This window comes from Poecilia mexicana, unplaced genomic scaffold, assembly GCF_051168715.1.
Source record: "Poecilia mexicana isolate PSO_F unplaced genomic scaffold, ASM5116871v1 scaffold_16, whole genome shotgun sequence".
Classification (NCBI taxonomy): Eukaryota; Metazoa; Chordata; class Actinopteri; order Cyprinodontiformes; family Poeciliidae; genus Poecilia; species Poecilia mexicana.
The window spans coordinates 16,449,748-16,468,397 of NW_028263385.1; the positions used below are offsets into that span (position 1 = coordinate 16,449,748).

The 18,650-nt window shown below is 40.4% G+C and overlaps 2 protein-coding genes across 3 annotated transcripts; both read left to right on the plus strand.

Annotated features, from left to right (window-relative positions):
• The first annotated feature begins 11 nt into the window (after nt 1-11).
• Nucleotides 12-16,233, plus strand: rad54b (RAD54 homolog B). Of its 2 annotated transcripts, none has more exons than XM_015007114.2 (16): nt 12-402; nt 931-1,078; nt 1,182-1,362; nt 8,311-8,544; nt 8,994-9,293; nt 10,087-10,249; nt 10,919-11,144; nt 11,791-11,877; nt 12,137-12,257; nt 12,358-12,497; nt 12,602-12,892; nt 12,966-13,129; nt 13,858-14,119; nt 14,452-14,518; nt 14,617-14,814; nt 15,851-16,233. In XM_015007114.2, the coding sequence occupies exons 2-16, from the start codon at nt 932-934 to the stop codon at nt 16,078-16,080; spliced, it is 2,811 nt and encodes a 936-aa protein (XP_014862600.2). In that variant the 5' UTR covers nt 12-402; nt 931; the 3' UTR covers nt 16,081-16,233. The 2 variants fall into 2 exon arrangements, with proteins under 2 accessions (XP_014862600.2, XP_014862599.2); XM_015007113.2 differs by having other exon boundaries at nt 13-402; nt 8,308-8,544.
• fsbp (fibrinogen silencer binding protein) lies at nt 2,286-8,111 on the plus strand. The gene is made up of 2 exons (XM_015007115.2): nt 2,286-4,735; nt 5,928-8,111. Exons 1-2 carry the CDS (start codon nt 4,329-4,331, stop codon nt 6,481-6,483), a joined length of 963 nt encoding a protein of 320 aa, XP_014862601.1. The 5' UTR covers nt 2,286-4,328; the 3' UTR covers nt 6,484-8,111.
• Nucleotides 16,234-18,650: the final 2,417 nt, after the last annotated feature.

Consider the following 18,650-nt stretch of genomic DNA (forward strand, 5'->3'; position numbering starts at 1 on the left):
CATACGCAGATGGAGAAAACTAAAGAATATTCACATATTTATATGTAAACACTTACTTTGTTGCCCACGGAAGTCTAATAAATAGTGGTGTGATGTAAACACGGATCTAATCGAAAGCTTTTAAACATATTAAGCATTTAAAAATATCGTTTTAAACAGAAGATAATCATAAAACCCCGTCAACGGGGTTCCGACCCCACCTTTGTGTGCCTCTGCCACTGTGGTGACGTTAAAACCAAACACACCTTTTTCATTTTGGCCACGCCTTCCGGAAGCGTTAAACCAATCAGATTCTTTCCGCTGTTCAGCGGGAGAAACAACAGAAACGAGTCCAGAGTTGTAACTTGTAGTTGGTTGAGTTTCGGCTTTTATATGCTGTAATATAACTTTAATCTCATCAAGGTATGTACAAGGCGTCGACTAAGATTGTTTTATGCCCGAGTTTAAACTCTTTTAACTCTTTCAGTAACTGCTATTCTATAGCTTTTTGGCTAGTTTACTAACCTGTCGCGCCGATTAAACAGGTTGACGCCTTTACCTTCTCCTGATAGATGGGTTAAGAGAGTTATGGCACTTATTTAAGACAAACTGCAGAATATGTAAAAAAAACAAAAACAAAAAAAAAACTGTTAGCTCGGTTACATCATGGGGAAATGCTAAACACCATCAGATGTTTGTTTCAGGTTGTTAGCTTGGTGGAATGAAATGTATTATAAACAGACTGTTCTGCATTAGTTGAATACTAACAGCATGGTAAAGGTGGTGAAAGCTATAAGATTATTCATCCCACAGCCTTCCGCTTGCAAAATTACACTAAGGTGTATTTAGTTTTAGTTTACAAGAGCAGGCACAGAAAATTAGATAACTACTTGATCATGTAATGATTTTGTAAGTTTGCCTATATTACAGTCTTTGTGTTTATGCTTGAAGGATGCGACGCTCAGGAGCTCCCAGTCAGCTTTTGGGTAATGCTGTGAAAAAACCTCGCTTTGTGCCACTAGGAGGATCTGCTTCATGCCCTGTAGCAGAATCAAAGCCTCTAGCCCCTAAGCTTGGCTTGGGAAATGCTCTGGATAAAGTAAGTTTGTCCTAACATTTTGTTCCTGAGATGCTATGATGGAAAACACATTTTCAAATATTGGTGCATTATGTATTTTTGCTCTCTAATTCATATCTTGCAGGTCCAGAGAAGTCTTTCAGCAGTGGTTGTGAATAAATCAACCTGCAGTGTTCAGGGTCAAACAGGTCAGGCTGCTTCAGGTTTGTCCAAAGTGCTGGCCCGTGTTCTCACTGCAACAGAGAGTAAAGAAAATGAGGACGAGACAAAAAATGAAGTCTGTGCAGAGGACATGAATGTTTCTGGTGAGGAAACTCTTATTGATCTGGTTTTGTTTGTTTTCTTCATTTTTTAAAATTCTTTTGTATGTTGAAAACAGCAGAAACATATTTAGCTTGGAAATTGCCCTAGAATGACGTGTGCAGGGAATTGACACTGCAAAAATAAACTGAACTAAAAGAAGATGCTCTTTGAAAGCTTAATTAAATGCAGTGATTCGAAATAGAAAGGCTTATACAGGTAAAAAGTTATACATTTGTAATTGTTTCTGACCAGCTGCCGTTAAGAGTTGCACCAGGAGACAGATCTAAACATTTTAAGTAATTGGTTGCTGCCCTCATATCACCAGCATGTTTCACTATGTGCAAAGAAAAAAGGTATGGAAATTTAGAATTTACACATTTGCAACAGAGTGCAGCAAATTAGTTTGGATATCTGGTAGATACCCTCTTGATTTAGGATGGCGTTTCAGATTTGACCCACCAGGTGGAGGCAATGAGGCAACAGAGGATTTTCTGGAGAGATTATCTTCTTTCCAGCCTGTGGGGTTCCCCAGAATCCCCAGGAGCAGCAGGAGGAGGTAACTAGAAAGAGCTGGGGTATGAATACCTGCTAAAATTACAGCTCTGTGATTAATGTGTGCGATAGCAAAACAACAGAGTTTTTTAAAGGTTTTTACTCAGGTAATAATGGCTAACTAAAAGAGCAGAACAAACAAATACAGATTTAGACAGGAACACTTGAAAAAGAAGGTTCTTTTGGAAAATAATCCTTTAAAAAAAAAAACAACCTAAATGTCAGTCTTCATTTCTGCTTGAAAGTGTTTTACCTTTTCTCTCCTTAGTTGGGTCCTTTCTACCCACCCACTTTTGCATAGTGAAGAATGGCAACATGATAAACCCTGATGTAGAAAGTTCACTGTTACAACGCTCTATGTTGTGTGTGGACATTTGATCACTAATATTACATGTTATTAAATCCATATTGGTGCAGGATAAGGTAAGGTAATTTTATTTATATAGCACATTTTCAGCAACAAGGCAATTCAAAGTGCTTTACATGAATTATTATTATTACATAAAAGGTGCAAATCTGTCATATAAATGTTGTTCCTACTAGGTGGTAGATTATAAAGTTCCTATGGAGTCTGCATAAGTATTTTTCAGATCTGGACAAGTATGTGAAAAGAAAACGGATTGTGGGAAAAATATTGCTTTTTTTTAGATTTGATTCCCTTTACTATTTTCTAAAATATCAATCCATCCAAAAATCTGTCATGACTTCATATTGAATTTATGTGTTAGTACTTTAAAGACATGATTTTCACAGTTTCTGAAATGAATAATTGTAAACTCTTTGTGAGACTGTTGGTTCTGATCCAACAAACTGATAAAAAAAAACTAATATTCATATTATAATTCAAGGCTGGAATTTCATGAAAGAACTTGCAATGTCATTTTGGCAGCAACATGCTGGACAGTCTTTTCAGAAATGACTGCATTCTCAATGAAGAGAATAATATATACAATATGATGTTGATGAATGCAGTGGAAATGCAGTTTATTATACAAGCCTGACCTTTGAACCTTTAAAATTAAACTTTACTGACATCTTGGATTCAGACAGAGATGATCTGATAGAGCAGATTGTTCAGCCGAGTGCCGTCATTTTCAAAAATATTGAATAAAAAATATTAACTATGAATATTTTTGTGCACAAATAGAAAAATCATGGCCACCTTCCTGAAATAATTTCCTTTGTCATTTTTTGCCAAAAATATATTGCCAAAATCACTTTTTGCAAATAAATAAATAAAAATAAAAACATTGGCCATTATTTTATTTTTAAGAAGGTGACGAAGTAAAAGTTTATCCGCGTTATTGGATATAACTTTGGAGCTTTAATAGAATATTTGTGCCTGCACATCTACACATTCACATGCCGGTCACATACGCTGTTAAATGTTGGATATTGTTGCGTTTTTTTTTTAATTTTATTTTATTGCTTTTGTAGCATCTGGCTGCACATACACTAACGACTCCAGCGCAAAGCTCTGCCTTATTTTTGCCTGTTTGCTTCTGTTTCACCGTGGATGCCCTCAGCAGTCACAACAAAAGCGCTTTTCACCGTGGATGGATGGATGGATGGATGGGAGGGGGGACAGCGGTCAGATTAGGACCGTTTCCAGCATCTCCTCTCGTAAAAACACGCCGCGGACACGCGCGCTTCCGCCAGGTCAGCACGGGCTGTTACACGCGCTCCGAGCACGTGCTTTGATCCGTGGAACAAGTGTGAGTTTTGGTGTGTTTTCGGAGCGAGGCTGCTTTGAGCAGAACAGAAGCGCGGCTTGTTCGAGCATGCGCAGTCGGCCCACTCCCCTCCCCCCGCTCCTGTAGTTAAGCCAGCGCTACTCCAAATCTCCCCTCTCTTTAGAAAAACAGAGCCCTAACCCCGCTGCAGCCTCCAATGTTGCGTTTAAAAACACGTCCCCCATGTCTCCGTGGAAAGCCGCAGCTGCTGTCATTTTTATTTAAAGCAGTCCAGACAGCGTGGCTGTGCTGCTGCTGCTGCGCTTGGTTTGGGGTTTACACAGACCGAGCTGTAAGTAGGTCGGGCTGGGCTTAAGCGGCTTAACTACGTCAGCCTAAGCTGAGAGGAATTCGTCCAAAGCCTTCCGCTGGTAGGCGGGGGCCTAAATGAGGCTGGCCTAGTTAAGCCTGATTCTTATTGTGTGCAGCACGGCCAGTTTTTATTGTGCAACATAGCCGTGAGAGAACCCAGGACCAGAGTGTGAATCCATGCACTTCTTAGTCAAAGCCCAAGAAGGGCTGATCTGGAGAAGAGAAGGGAAATGAGGCATAAATGAGTGTTAGGCCAGTGTGTGACCGGGGACCAAGAGAGAGGACGGCAGAGCAGAGTGGGGAGCCACAACTCTGAGATTGGGAGCAGTTTTAGGCCTGGTTTGGTCCGCCTCAGTCTGCTATGCCATAAGATGGCCTCCAACACTGTGTTCATGTCCAGCATGGTGGGTAAAGCGCGCTCTTCCAACTTCACCCTCTCCGAGAAGCTGGACCTGCTGAAGCTGGTCCGTCCTCACATCCGCATCCTGGAGGAGCACACCAACAAGCACGCCGTCATCGTGGACAAGAACAAGTGCTGGGACACGGTGGCGGAGCAGTACAACGCTCTGGGAGGGGACAGACCCCACCGCACCGCCCAGGGCCTCAGAACCCTCTACAAGAGGCTGAAGGAGTCGGCCAAGCAGGAAGTGATGCAGCGGAGACACGCCCAGCCCGAGTACAGAGGGAGCATCTCTGAGCCGACCAGGAGGATTATGGAGATGATCCCTCACTTGTTCCAACACGTGCCCATCCACGAGAAGGACCAGGCGCTGCGCAGGTACGGTCCAGCTTACACCTGAGCCCTGCAAACACTTCATCCTCCCATCCATCACGATGGCATACCCATTAAAAAATACTTTAAAACAGTAAAACTAATTGGCTTTTTAGTTCCATAATTTTCTCAGTTAATGATTTCGTTAGCAAAACATGAAACGTTATTATTTGATCCCATGTGACATGGGAAAAATCCTTAGCTTTACAATTTGGAGAAACGCTCAGTCATTTAAAAATAAACTTCATCACCTGTGAGCAGAGCTGGGCAGAGTGTCCAAACATTGTGCAGAAGTAAGAGTAGCACTATTTCAACATGTTTTTACTCAAGTAAATGTAAAAAGTAGCAATCCAAGAAATTACTCAGGATTATGGAGTAATTCTGAGTAATTAGGGTTACTCCATAATAATCATAGTTAGGTTTAATTACTCCAATATTAGTTCTTATGTTTTATGTCAGCACAGAAAACATCAGATATACACACCTGGGCCTGCCATGATAATAAATGATCCAAAATGATAAATTGTTCCAGATTCTCAAGTAATATAATTTTAATGGCAAAACAATGCAAGAGCAAAATGCTCAAAGATCAATAAACTTAAATTTCTAATTCAAATTTAACACTGGAACTGGAAAACTATTTAAACATTCAAAATAAGCAAACAAAACAACAGAAATGACAAATTACATGAATTATAAATTCTCTGTAAACAGTTAGCTTTAAAAAATAAAAAAATCTCCAGATAGCTCAGACTAAAGCACCAAACTGAAGACTTGTCACAGAGTCTGTGGTAGAAAGAGGAAAACAATATATCATGCAAATGAAAATCATTGAACTTGTTTTAATGTATCATGATATTACTTAATTTATTGCTTATTACAACAAGTCTACATATACGTAACAGAGGCAAAAGATAATGTGACTGATCAGTCAAGATTGCCATTTTTTGTAAATCCTTTGTATATATTCTCGTAAAATGTGTTAAATTCTCTCAAATTAAAAAACACATCATGTCTTTAACCCACAGCGACATTGATGGACATTTATCAGACTTCCAGTGTAGCAATAAAGAACATATAGCAATTAAATATATAAATGCTTTATTATCCTTCTGAGCAGAATTTAATACTAAAGATAAACATAAACAGTTTTTTAACCATCTTTTAAAACTGGTTTGCGCCTCTTTGCTGTTCGCAGGTTAATATACAACAAGCACACGTCCCCCATTGAGCATCCTGGCAGCAGCTCCTCTCTGGCTGGACTCCAGGATTATGCAGCACCTGTACCAAGCATCGCGCCCGAGGTGGACAACCTGGACCCCGAAGAGGACGTGAAACCACCGCCAGACCTCCCCGTCGTCACCTCGCACGCCGTTCCAGTGCTGGACGGGTTTCAAGAGCCAGACGGGGAGCAGGACTTGGCCAGCTCCCACAATTACCAGGCGTCCTTGTCTCCCGCTTCTTCCTCGGTTAACATCGCCCTCTCTGCCTCGCCGCTGCCCTTGAGCCACGAATTCTACCCAAACGACGTCTACCCTCGCCACGAGGCGGACAGGTTTCGTCCTCTGCACCTTGCCAAGGAGGAGCACGATCTGGTGTTGGCCAATCACAGGAAGGTTTCCCTGTACCTGGAGGAGAAGAGAGAGGGCCTGAAGAGGAAGCAGGAGCTGGAGGAGGAGCTGCTGAGAGCCAAAATCAAAGTGGAGAAACTAAAAGCTGCCCGACTGAGACACGGACTGCCTATTCCTCTCTAGCAACAAGCAGCGTGCACATACTCTGGGTCGCAAATGTGCTCACATCCCTGTAGCTTTTTCCCACTTCCATAAACTTCAGTGTATTGTATTGTGACTTTATGTCGTAAAAAGTAGTTCAAAAAATTACAACTGTATATTTATATTGACTCCGCTTTATGAAAACGGTCTATTCAGTTTTTAATTTTTGTTAGTCTGTGACCTTGGCTCTGGAGCCATAAGTGGCTCTTCCACAACAACTTTGACTAAAAATTACAAAGAACCAGACAGTTAATATTTTTAAATGCAGATTTGATATCAAATGCAGGTTTTTAGCCTTTTTTCAAAAACAATTTCTGCAATATTTGCACTAAATTTTCACAAAGACAAAAAGTGCTGTAAAGAACTTTGACCTGCCTTGTTCCTGAACTGTGCTATAAAATGACCTTCATTGATAAAAATACCAGTAATATGTTTTTATATCTGTTTTCTTAACATTAGTTTAGAATGTGTGATTTAAAAAAAATCAATCCTGTTTTATGTTTAAGTTATTATTAAATCCTAAAAATGTAAATAATACCCTGGTTCTGTAATTTGACAAGAAATTTCCTAAAGTAGATATTTGTCTAAAAAGTTCAAAATGACTCTAAACGAGTTTTAATCGGATGTCCTGACGCCAAAATGGCTCTTTAGGCTGTAAAGTTTGCAGACTTTGATCTGTCCCTTAAAATCACAATAAAATACACTGAAGCTCGAGGATGTGACGTCACTAAATATGGAAAAGTTTCCCGGTTCTGACCATCTTTGCAAGACTCTGCGAGTGTGTGTATGTGTGCGTGCGTGCGTTTGTGTGTGATGGTGGATGTGACACAAGTGCTTCTGATGAATCGATTCATGCTTGACGGCATTTTTAGGATCTGAATTACTTTTGGAAACGTAGTGCCTCATCCGTACCGACCGCATGTGATTATCCTCCTGTTTTTAGGGGATACGCTGCAGTCGGTTACCGTTTCTGCTGATCGGTGTTGAACGTTGTCTTCATTATTCATAGAAGTGGCGACAAGACACTGTGATTGTGCGAAGTGAAAAACAATTTCTTCATCTGCAACTGGGTGGTAGCTGTGGGTTTGTCAGGATAGCGTTAATATTCTTTATTAACCAAGATTATTAGGATTGCTGTTGCAATGTAAGTGTAAGTAGTTGGACAGTTTGGACAAATCTTGTCAGTCTGAAATGAATCCCTCCCCTTTCTGTGGCATTTGAGGTATTAAGAAGTAATAAACATTAAAGGCGATTATTTTTTAGGTTCTTGGAAAACTGGACGATGTTTTTATATATCAGCTTAAAAAAAATAGGTCACCATAAAAGAACATGTCTAAAAATGTTTCTAAATCATAATTGTGATACAAAAACATTTTGAAAAGCCTTATGATCTGATGAAGTGATGCGAGGTAAAAATATGCGACAGTCGGGGAATCTCTGGCTGAGTTGATGGCCCTCTTATTTATGAAGGAAGAAGAGGGATTTTTTTATGCATATATACATGTATATATGTTCCTATTCAATGTGAATTTGTTGCTGGTTGTTCTGTTATGTTTGTTTACCAGTTTGTCCTCATGTTCACTGGTTTCTATTAAAGCGCATTGATTAAATCGCCGGTCTCTCCTTTTATTCTTAAACATTTTCTACACATTTTTATTCCTAAAACGTCAAAAACATGTTTTTAATGAATTGCTGCTGAGAGCAGGGGATCACTGCTCCAAGTCAAGGCTTGATGCGCCCTCTATTGGTGGCTTGTTTGTTTGCATCTCCAAGGATTTTCCAGCCTCTTGCTTTTTCTTTCTCTAGCAGGAGGAGTAGATGGAGGCCTCCAGTGGACCCACGCGTCTCCTCAAACCCCTCAGCCTCCTGCAGATTCACCTCATGTCTCTGGAGCCGCAGGCCCAGACGGAGTCCGATACTTCAGTGTGGTTTGGTGTAAAGCCAGCAAGAAGAAACACAAGCGCTGGGAGGGAGACGCCGTGCTGGTTGCCAGAGGGCGAACAGTCGTACTCAAAGACATGGAGGGGAAGGATATTGGAAAGGGTGAGCCTTAAGAACATTTACTGTATTCAGTAGAGAGAACGCAAATTAAAGTGTGTGATGTAATTTGATATATTGTTCAAAAAAAACTTGTGGTTCATTTGAATTTAACAGCAGAAGACTACTTATTTAAAAATACCTCTCACTACTTTCAGGATCTTATGGGAACTAAGTTTCCTTGTAAAAATATACATGCGCATAGGACTGTAACAATTGTTTTGTTGGAAATTTTAAGCATCTAAAATATAGCCCAACAGCCAAAAACGATGAATAAAAAAACCATTAAAATCCACACACAGTCAAAACCATGAATAAAATGGATTATTCAGTCGATGTAAAGTTTTACTTCTGCTTCATAACTGTAAAATAGAAGTATTGATTTCATGTGTTGTAACACGATCATGTAGTTTTGCAGGAAACGATTTGATCTTCTCAGGATGTTTGTGTCACAGGTAGTGGCTACAAGGTGTCAGAGCTGGCCTCACTGTCTGAGGGAGAGACGCTGATGATTGGAGGGAAGGAGATAGAGGTGATGGGCATCGTCTCTGCTGAGGACTTTGCCAAAGGTCGTTGTTTCCAGGAGGTTCAAACTGATCAAGAGGAGCTGCACGCTAAGGCTGCTGTGCCTCTTCCTCGCCGCTTCAACCCCAAACCTTTCTGCCCCCCAACAATGTTGGGCAGAGCAGGACATCCAGAAAATAAACCACAAGCGGAGCAAACCAGCAAACCTCGTCATGACCCGCTAGCTCCAGGCATGTAGGACAAATTTAACTTTCATAATGCCACGTAAAGATGGTTTTGTTGGTCCACAGATCGTAAGGGAATTTTGTGAGACACCATGTCTTGTCACAGATAGGAAGTATGTTCATAATGTTCATAATTTATGTTGCGACCTGCTGATTAAAACATTTGTGTAGAACATTGATGATGTATTTGCATTTTTATGCTTTACATTCCGCCAACATGCTTAATGCTTGACCCACAGTCTGTGAATTAAAGTGCTGATATAATTATCGACTGAATTAATCAGATAATTGATTTGCTGCTGCATCAGCAACAATTATTCATCAGTGTTGACTGAGCGTCTGCATAGTCTGGCATGGGATTTAGCACCATTAATGTCTGGTCATTTCTACATTTGTGTAACAGTTTTTATTTTTTTTTTTTGCAGTTGCATATTTAGGTGGTTCATTAGCATTTCAAAGTGAAGATGCTAATGCTATGAAAGTTTTTGACTCGTTCAAAATGGTGGAGATCAAATTCGATGTTAACCCTCCTGTTATGTTGTGGGTCAAAATGACCCGTTTTAAAGTTTAAAAATGTTTTAAAAATAGTTGGAAGTACTTTTTCTGCATGAAACTTCTTTTCTATTTGTCTCAATATGTACACTCTACATACAAATTGAAAATGGCTCATTTTACACATTTGGACTATTATTTACTTAAGTTTTTCTTCATGTGCTTCTGAAATGTTAGACGGATGTGTAATGTTATGATGGGGGTCTTTAGTCTGTGGGGTTCTCATTTTAAAAACCTGTTTTCATAGGTGCCTTAGTGATGCCTCGCCCCTCTTCCAACCACCAGTGGCTTCATAACAAGTCAGGCTTTCCTGTGGTCGACGTCGTCGTTGACCCACACCTGACCACGCACCTGCGACCCCACCAGAGGGAGGGCATCCTCTTCCTCTACGAGTGTGTTATGGGCATGAGGTAGGAGTAATGTTCCTCGTGTCAATACCTAAGAAATCTCTTCCTGAAATCTGGAGAAGGGACCTATTTTACAAAATGTATATTTTGCACATTTTTTATGTTTCCATTTTGGGTTTTGACTGCTTCTAGTTGTTTAAAAACCCACCCAGCTGGTTTTTTGGCAATAAGTTCATGATGTTTTGGTGTCTAGGAAACGAGCCGTTTCAAAAAGCTTCAGATTGCTAAGTCACTGTGCCGTTACTTAGCAACTTCCTGTGGAGCTCCGCCCCTCACCTAGCAACTCCAGCACGGTCAGCTGGTTCTACTGCTGTACAATGGCTACTGGAAAAGTCAAGTGTTTTGTTGTTGACTTACCATCCAAAAACCACTTGCTGAATCCTTGTTGGTTGTGCAGCAGGCTCTACTTCTGCTTTTCAAAGATGTATAATTGTGCATCTGTTTGCAGCCATTTTGGTGTGAAAGTGTAAACGTTGAGTTGGGGTGTGTGACCAGCAGCAGTTTATGTGGACTTAAAGTGACAAAAGGCCCTGAAAGAGCTTGTTCTTAAAGGAGCTCAAAAGACGCAGAATTGACTGGACTAAAATCTTTTTATACAAGTCGCTCATTAACCTGTCCTGACCTACTCAAGGAAACATGATAGGTCACCTTTAAAACGGTCATGTGCTTCAGAGCTGCAGGTCGTCACGGCGCCATCCTGGCGGATGAGATGGGCCTTGGGAAGACGCTGCAGAGCGTGGCGCTCTGCTGGACGTTGCTTAAGCAAGGACCTTACGGCGGGAAACCAGTCGCAAAGCGTGTCCTCGTGGTCACTCCTGGCAGCCTCGTGCAGAACTGGAAAGCAGAGTTCACCAAATGGCTCGGCCGGGAACGGATCAGTGTCTTCACTGTGGATCAGGTGCATTTACTTTAGTTTCATAATTCACACAACACGACAGCAAAGTGACTGCGATGATACTTTACTTTGATTAGTTTTCATATGACCATATTGTCATACATGTGAGCTCACTCTCTTACATTTGAAGTGCACACTGTGCCATATAAATGTATTAAATGGTTTTAGAAACTGCTTGGCTCTCCTAGAAAAACCTAGATGTTTATAAAAAGAAAGTTTCTCAAGGCAGTAATACTGGATTACAAAGTAAACAGACTTTATTCTGCCTTTTATTCAACCCAGAAGTGCTGCTTCAATCAGTTCCAATCAATCAAATCAAATCAATAATTTATTTACATAGCACTTTACATAACCACAGTTTAGAAAACCAAAAGGCTTTACTACATCAGAAGGAACATAAAAGACAGCAACAAGTAAATACAAGAAAGGCACACAGAACAAGCTAAATAAAAGCAGAAATGTCACCATACATTTACATAATAAAATCCTGCTGGAATGACAGCTTTGATTTAAAAAGTTCCACGTTTGGTAATGGATTGAAGAGCAGATTGAGCTGAATTTGATAGAATTTACTCGGTAATGATCAATTGTTTGTTCTTGGTTTCATGGACTAAACCACTAACATTTAGCGGTGATGTTTTCTTTTCAGGACCACAGGATAGAAGAGTTTTTATCCTCGCCTCTCCACAGCGTTCTGGTGATCAGCTATGAGATGCTGCTGCGCTGCCTGGAGCCGGTACAGTTCATTCATCTCATGTCACACTGCTAAACATGCGTCCTATAAACACATAACCTTAACAAATTTGTTGGTTCTGTTGCGTCATAAACAACAGAAATGCAACCCTCTGAAATAAGTCGGAATGGTTTTCTTTAATTGTTAACTTTCTGGTGCCTTTTAAGCACAAAGAAGGATCAGATCGTGTTTTTCTAATTTAATTTGTATATTTTCTCACATGCTGACAGCTGTCTGAGGTTCACCTTTTATATTTTTTCAGATCCAGAAAGTGGAGTTTGGTCTCATAATTTGCGATGAGGGTCACAGACTGAAGAACAGCAGCATCAAAACGTCCTCCGCCCTCAGCAGCCTCAGCTGTAATCGCAGAGTCATACTCACAGGTGCACACCTGCTTGAGTCGTCTTAATAAATAGACAAACTTCTGGGTTAGTGATCTGAATTATGTTTTTTTTTTTTTTTTTTTTTTTTGTCATTTTTAAGGGACCCCAGTCCAAAACGACCTGCAGGAGTTCTACGCCATCATAGAGTTTGTGAACCCGGGAATTCTTGGTTCGACCACTGCGTACAGAAAAGTTTATGAAGAACCAATTCTACACTCCAGACAGCCGTCCTGCTCTGAGGTAATGCAGAAAGTCCTTTCTGACTTTACCGGTCACCACATCAGGTCTGCAGGTTTCTGAAATCTTGAAAAGCTTTAAGCTGCATCTTCTGTCCGCCTCTGCAGGACGAGAGAGTTTTGGGGGAAGAGCGCGCTGCTGAACTTTCTCGTCTCACCGGCATGTTCATCCTGCGTCGGACGCAGGAGATCATCAACCGCTACTTGCCGCCTCGTCTGGACTGGACCTTGTTCTGCACGCCGTCGCCGCTGCAGCAGAAGCTGTACAAACACCTGCTCTGCCACCGCATCTTCAGAGCCTGCCTGCAGGGCTTCACACAGGGCAGCGCACACCTGGCCTGCATCACTGCGCTGAAGAAGCTCTGCAACCATCCTGGCCTGCTCCACGACACCGTCAAGGTTACGTTTCAACTCTCAGCTCTGTGTGTTTCGCGTCAGGAAATTTGGCTGAATAGTGTTGCTGTTCTTGCAGAAGAGAACAGAGCGCGGATCTGTGGAGAGCTCTTTGTACGAGGGACTTGCAGATCTCTTCCCAGAATCCTATTGTTCAGCAGGATTCGACGCCGCTGACTCTGGGAAACTCTTAGTTCTGTCCGACCTGCTGAGTGCCATCAGACAGCTCAGCCCTTCAGACCGGTGCGTGTAGGTTTATCTTTTGGCTGGGCGACAAATTAATTTCCACGGTTCAGAGAAATGTCAAATGGTTTGACAAGCATTTCCTAACAGCTTTTTTTTCTTTTTCTTTTTTTACTTTGAATTAAAGTCAAGTTTCTGTTTTTATAAATTACTGGTGTAGGGTCATAGTATTACAAGAATAAAGTCGTACAACAATAGAGTCAAAATAATTTGAGTAAAAAAGTCATAAAATTAAGTAGTAATGTTATGAGAGCCACTTCACCAAACCAAAAATTAAAATGAGAAATGTTGAGGATCTTGTGGAGTTATGCTTTTGCATAAGTTTAACAGATCAGGAAACACTCAATGTTTTAATGCATGATCATGAAATGATGCAAATGACAGAAGCATTTTCTCATTAAAAACAATTTATTTTCACATATATATAATAATTTTAACATGTTCTGTTAAAATTTAATCTTTTTCTGATAATATTATGACTAATATAAAATATCTCATAGCCTGGCCCTAATACTCTGTTGTGCAACAGTGCAGAAGGAATGGTTGAAACAAAACCACTTTTTGAATATATTTTTCTATCATTTGTATTTTTTTTAAGGGAGAAAAGTGAGAAAAATCTAATCCGTTAGAACCCCCCCCCCATTTTATTTTTAGGTCGTATCGCCCAGCCGTAGTTTATCTGTTACCTGAACATCTGCACCGTTTACTGAAGCAGCTTGTTCCTGCAGGGTGGTCCTGGTGTCAAACTACACTCAGACTTTGGACTTGCTTCAGGACCTGTGCGCTCGTTCCGGCTACGCGTTCTGCCGGCTCGACGGTCAGACGCCCACGAGCCAGAGGCAGCGGCTGGTCGACGCCTTCAACAGCCCCTACTCTCAGAGCTTCCTGTTCCTGCTGAGCTCCAAAGCAGGCGGGGTGGGGCTGAATCTGATCGGAGCGTCGCACCTGGTGCTGTACGACATCGACTGGAACCCCGCCAACGACATTCAGGTGAGATTCAGTCATAGATGCGCAAAGAAAAAAAAAAATCCAACAGTTTAACTCTGATTTTAATGTTTTGTATGGTTTAAATACACTTTGCTTCTAACACCTTCGAAGTCAGAGCACAGATAAACTTTTACCTTAATTTAAATTCTCTCTTATGCATGAGTGTGTAGCTAGTGAATCACTTGTTAGTCTGCTTGGTTTTGTGATCTTAGTTTCAGGATTTCTTAATAACGAGGAGATGATCTGAACCAATAATTCACAGTTAACAGTGAAGCATATTTATATCCACCAGGTGGCGCTCTGCTCTGTATCCTCTGTAACTTTTCTCTCTGTAGGCCATGGCTCGGGTATGGAGAGATGGACAGAAAAAGACGGTGCACATTTACCGTCTCCTCACTGCAGGCAAGGAAAATAAAAATGGCTCTAATCAGGCAGAAATATTTGTCAAAATCCTCACTGGTGTGAAGTTTCACATGCAAGTCCGTCTTATTTCCTCCCAGGCACCATCGAGGAGCGTATATTTCAGAGACAGGTGTCCAAACAGGGGCTGTCGGGGACGGTGGTTGACTTGGGGAAAGCAGCCGAACACACAAGCTTCTCTTCCAGCGAGCTGCGAGATCTTTTCAGCCTGACGGACACGCCGTGTTTGACCCATGACCTGCTGAGCTGCAGCTGCAGCATGGATGGCTCGGCCAACGGTATGCCCAGCTTAAAGCCATTTATGACAGCAGTTACAGTCCTAAACTTTTAATGTCGCAGCTATGAAATTCCAAGCATTTCATTCAGATTTGATGCAGAGTAGCTCGTAATTAAGAGGTGAAAGGAAAAAATGTGGCTTTTAATCTAGAAACCGATTTTGCTGTTCAAACGATCTGAAGATTCTGTTTAACATATGTGACTGATGAGAGAAAGAGAAGCAAATAAAATATTTATTTATTATAAGATCAATTCTATCAGTTCATATTTAAACAAAAATAGGTTTTTCATAAATTTCCAGTATTAGGTTTGCTTAGCTGCCTGTCTTTTTCTTAAATAAAAAAATATAATGTCGCTAGAGAGGCCTCAGAAAGCTGGAGGGAAGATGAGAAAAAAAGTTGAATTTAATACGTTTTTAATTATAATTTTAAAAAAAATTAAACACAAAATCTAACCTGTTTTCTAATCATTGTTATAAAATAGAAGTTATATTAATTTATTGAGATGCTATGTGGCATGCTCATCTTTCTAAATGTCTGCCAGTCAAATTCAAGTTGCTGGGCTCCTAGAGCTAGCGTAGCGAATGGAAAACGGACAAGTTTCTGAAAAGAAAATGGACAAAAGAACCGTCCAGCCGCCCTGCTCATCACCAACTAAAGTCAGAGCATGTGAGGCAAAGTAAGAATTATTGAATAGTGACTAAAAGTTAGGAAAAAACATCCTAATATTTATGTTTCTGTAAACATTTTGTAGCATTGTCTGCAGGTTTGCAGAGGGAGTCTGCAAACCTGCAGCATATTCGAACGTCAGAATGACCCAGTCAAAGTTTAGACTTAGACCGAAATGCATGCCACACTTTTAAGATCTTTATCTGCAAAAAGTCTTGACTCCCCATCCTTTACTACATTGTGTTGGTTTATACCAAAGAGTCCAAATGAAACCCCTTTAACTTTGTGATTATAACAAAAATGTGGAATCGTTCGAGGCGTATGAATAGGCTCCCAGCTTTCTCAACGCATTCTCTCACTTATCTCTCAGACGTGGAGGTGGAGGAGGCGGAGCTTGTTCCCGACAGGCCGTGCCAGCTCGGTCGTCAGGGCGACCGCAGGGGGGCGGCGCAGAAGCATCTCAGCATGTCGGAGCTCATGCAGTGGAGACACTTCTCCGGTGACACACACACCTTCTCAGACCCTTACCTCGATCACGCACGAAGCCACATCACCTTCGCCTTCCAGACCACCATCTCCCACACACCCAGCGAACAGTGACCTGCCCACACACACATTTACACACACACTGTATCCATCTGTATTGCAGCTTCCAAGCAGTGTTTTATATTTACTCTATAAACTTCTAATGTGTCTTAAATGACCTTAACTGACTGTAATAATTTATAAAATAAATGAAATTCCATAAAAATAGTTCATGAGAGAACATTTCTTTCTTAGGACAAAGAATAATAAAAGGGTGTGTCTGCAGCAGGGTTTGTATGCAAGGCGAGTTTTATATCACGTCTTGAGATAAGGTGCAAGCAACATTTCCTTCTCTCCATCTGGAGGAATATTTACAGCGTCTCTGCTGAGGTTTATGGTTTACATATCTGCAGGTGGTATGGAGAGCTAGTTTATAGTTCTGAAGTGTGTCATCTGGAAACTAAGGGCAGTGAACTCCACTTGAATTGTTTTTCTCCTCGTTATGCAACGATCACACACATTAGCGTGGAGTGAATCTGCTGTGCTTTAAATGTGTGCCATCATGCATTCTGTTCAGTCTGTTATTTTGGATAACACTGCTCTGTTCTTGCCCTTCAACACAAAGACGCTGCGTGGGAGTTACAGCACGCAGTGTGTCGGTGTGTGTGCACGCACCCCGGAGACGCGGACCATTATGTATATCGGGGTATGGCAAATTGAACTACCTGCCAGACAATAAAAGTGTCCATGCAAAGGTGCTAGTTATCGTTTACATGACGGTCGACTCTGTGTGTGTTTAGTTAGGCAACAGGTTTTATAATAAATGGGTCTCTGGGATGTTACACTTTTCCTTCATGGATATGACACTTTATGTGTGACCTGTTAGGGACTTGTTGATGTTTTCTCTTCTTCTTTATGGCAAGCTGGCGAGAAATTTACTCTGTCACTTTGACGTTACACATGACTACATTTTATTGTTTCCTGTGCAAAAGCAGTAAAGATGAGGGTTGTTATCAGAGATTCACCAATTATATGCAATAAGTCTGACAAGCCTGCTCTAGGAGTGGCCTGAACGTTTTGTTACGATATTTCGTGGTATTCTGATGAAGATAAAAGATAACTATTTTATTTTATTTTGGGTAACTGGATCGCTGTGACTAGATGAAACAGCAATCATAGCCCAACAAACACAAATACTGCTCTTACAAACAGCAGTGGGTTTCTGTAGGACACCAGTCACTTACAGAAATGTGATTTGTATCACTAAACTGCTTATTCAAATCTCTTGAACAAACGATGAAGAAAATAGCAAAACCAGCAATCGCGAGGAGACGGACTGTTTATGGGGTTTTAAGCTTCATTAATTGGAATTTAACGATAAATCTAAATTCTTATGACAATTTATTACGATAAATAATATGAGAGATGCTAAACCTTAAGGACTTAAAAAATGATCCCCATTCATGCATCAACGTATCTGTCCTTAAACTTTATCTAATCTTTGTTTATTAGCCATAAATTGATGGGAGTTCTTGGTTTTAATTTTGTCAAATTGAACAAATAAAAAGGTGTTTTTTTTTTATTTATATTTGACATACTGATCACTGAACTAAACCAACGTGGGAAAAACTGGCAGATTTCCTGTCTCATCTCTAATTGTCCCCAATATCATTCAGGATCATTTAGGAGCTGACATTTACTGATGTTTCGATACTGATATTATTTTACTGATAGTGAAATAACAACCCTCATTACGCTTCTGTCAGTCTAGCTTCAATGCTAGCTCTGGCTACAATGTAGCTTCCCACCAGCAATGTGTGAATGACTAAATGTAGTTTAAAGCACTTTGGGGTCCTCTGGACCTGCTAAAGCATTATGCAAGAAACTATTTAGCATTATTTACCAACTGATGACAAATAATTTGTTTCTAAACACACATAAATGTATAAATGTAACGCTTTTTTGTTCGTCTCAAGTCTAATGAGTTGACTTCACAACAGCCACACTCGCTGTATTTATCCTATCAAGACAAATAATCAGCTTCTGGTCTTATACATTAAATAAAATACAATAAATAAACCTAAACAAACTACAGAGAAAATGCCTCCCAATGAGCAGTTGACAGTTGTTAAAATTAAACACAGCTGAAATAAACACCTTTAACTATAACGGGAAAAAACAGAAACATGGCAAAATGACATGTTAACTAAACTAATGTATTAGAAATAAATAAACAAGCACGTTATGATGTTTTTTTTTTTAAACTATTTTATATTTTATTTTTAAAGTGGTAGCTTTTGTAGTGAACAAAACTGAGAGAAGTGGTGTAAAACGTATAAAAAAAAATAACTGTTGAAAAGATTTTAAAATGTCAGCGTAGACTCAAGAACTGCATTCACAATTAGCTTTAGCGTCTCAGGGCTTTGTGGTTTCAGTTCATCATTAAAATTGTTTAAATGGATTATATTTCAGCTGTGATGGTTAGCCCTCAGCGCTCAAATGAATGAGGTTTAAATCTAAAACGTCTCGTCATTAAAGCGGTTAGAAGTGTAAATGTGAAGCACGTTCTGCTGCCGCATGAAATCTCAAAAGGATTCACGTTTTTCTCCAAGTTTCCATATAAATCTGAATAAAAGTTTCTTATT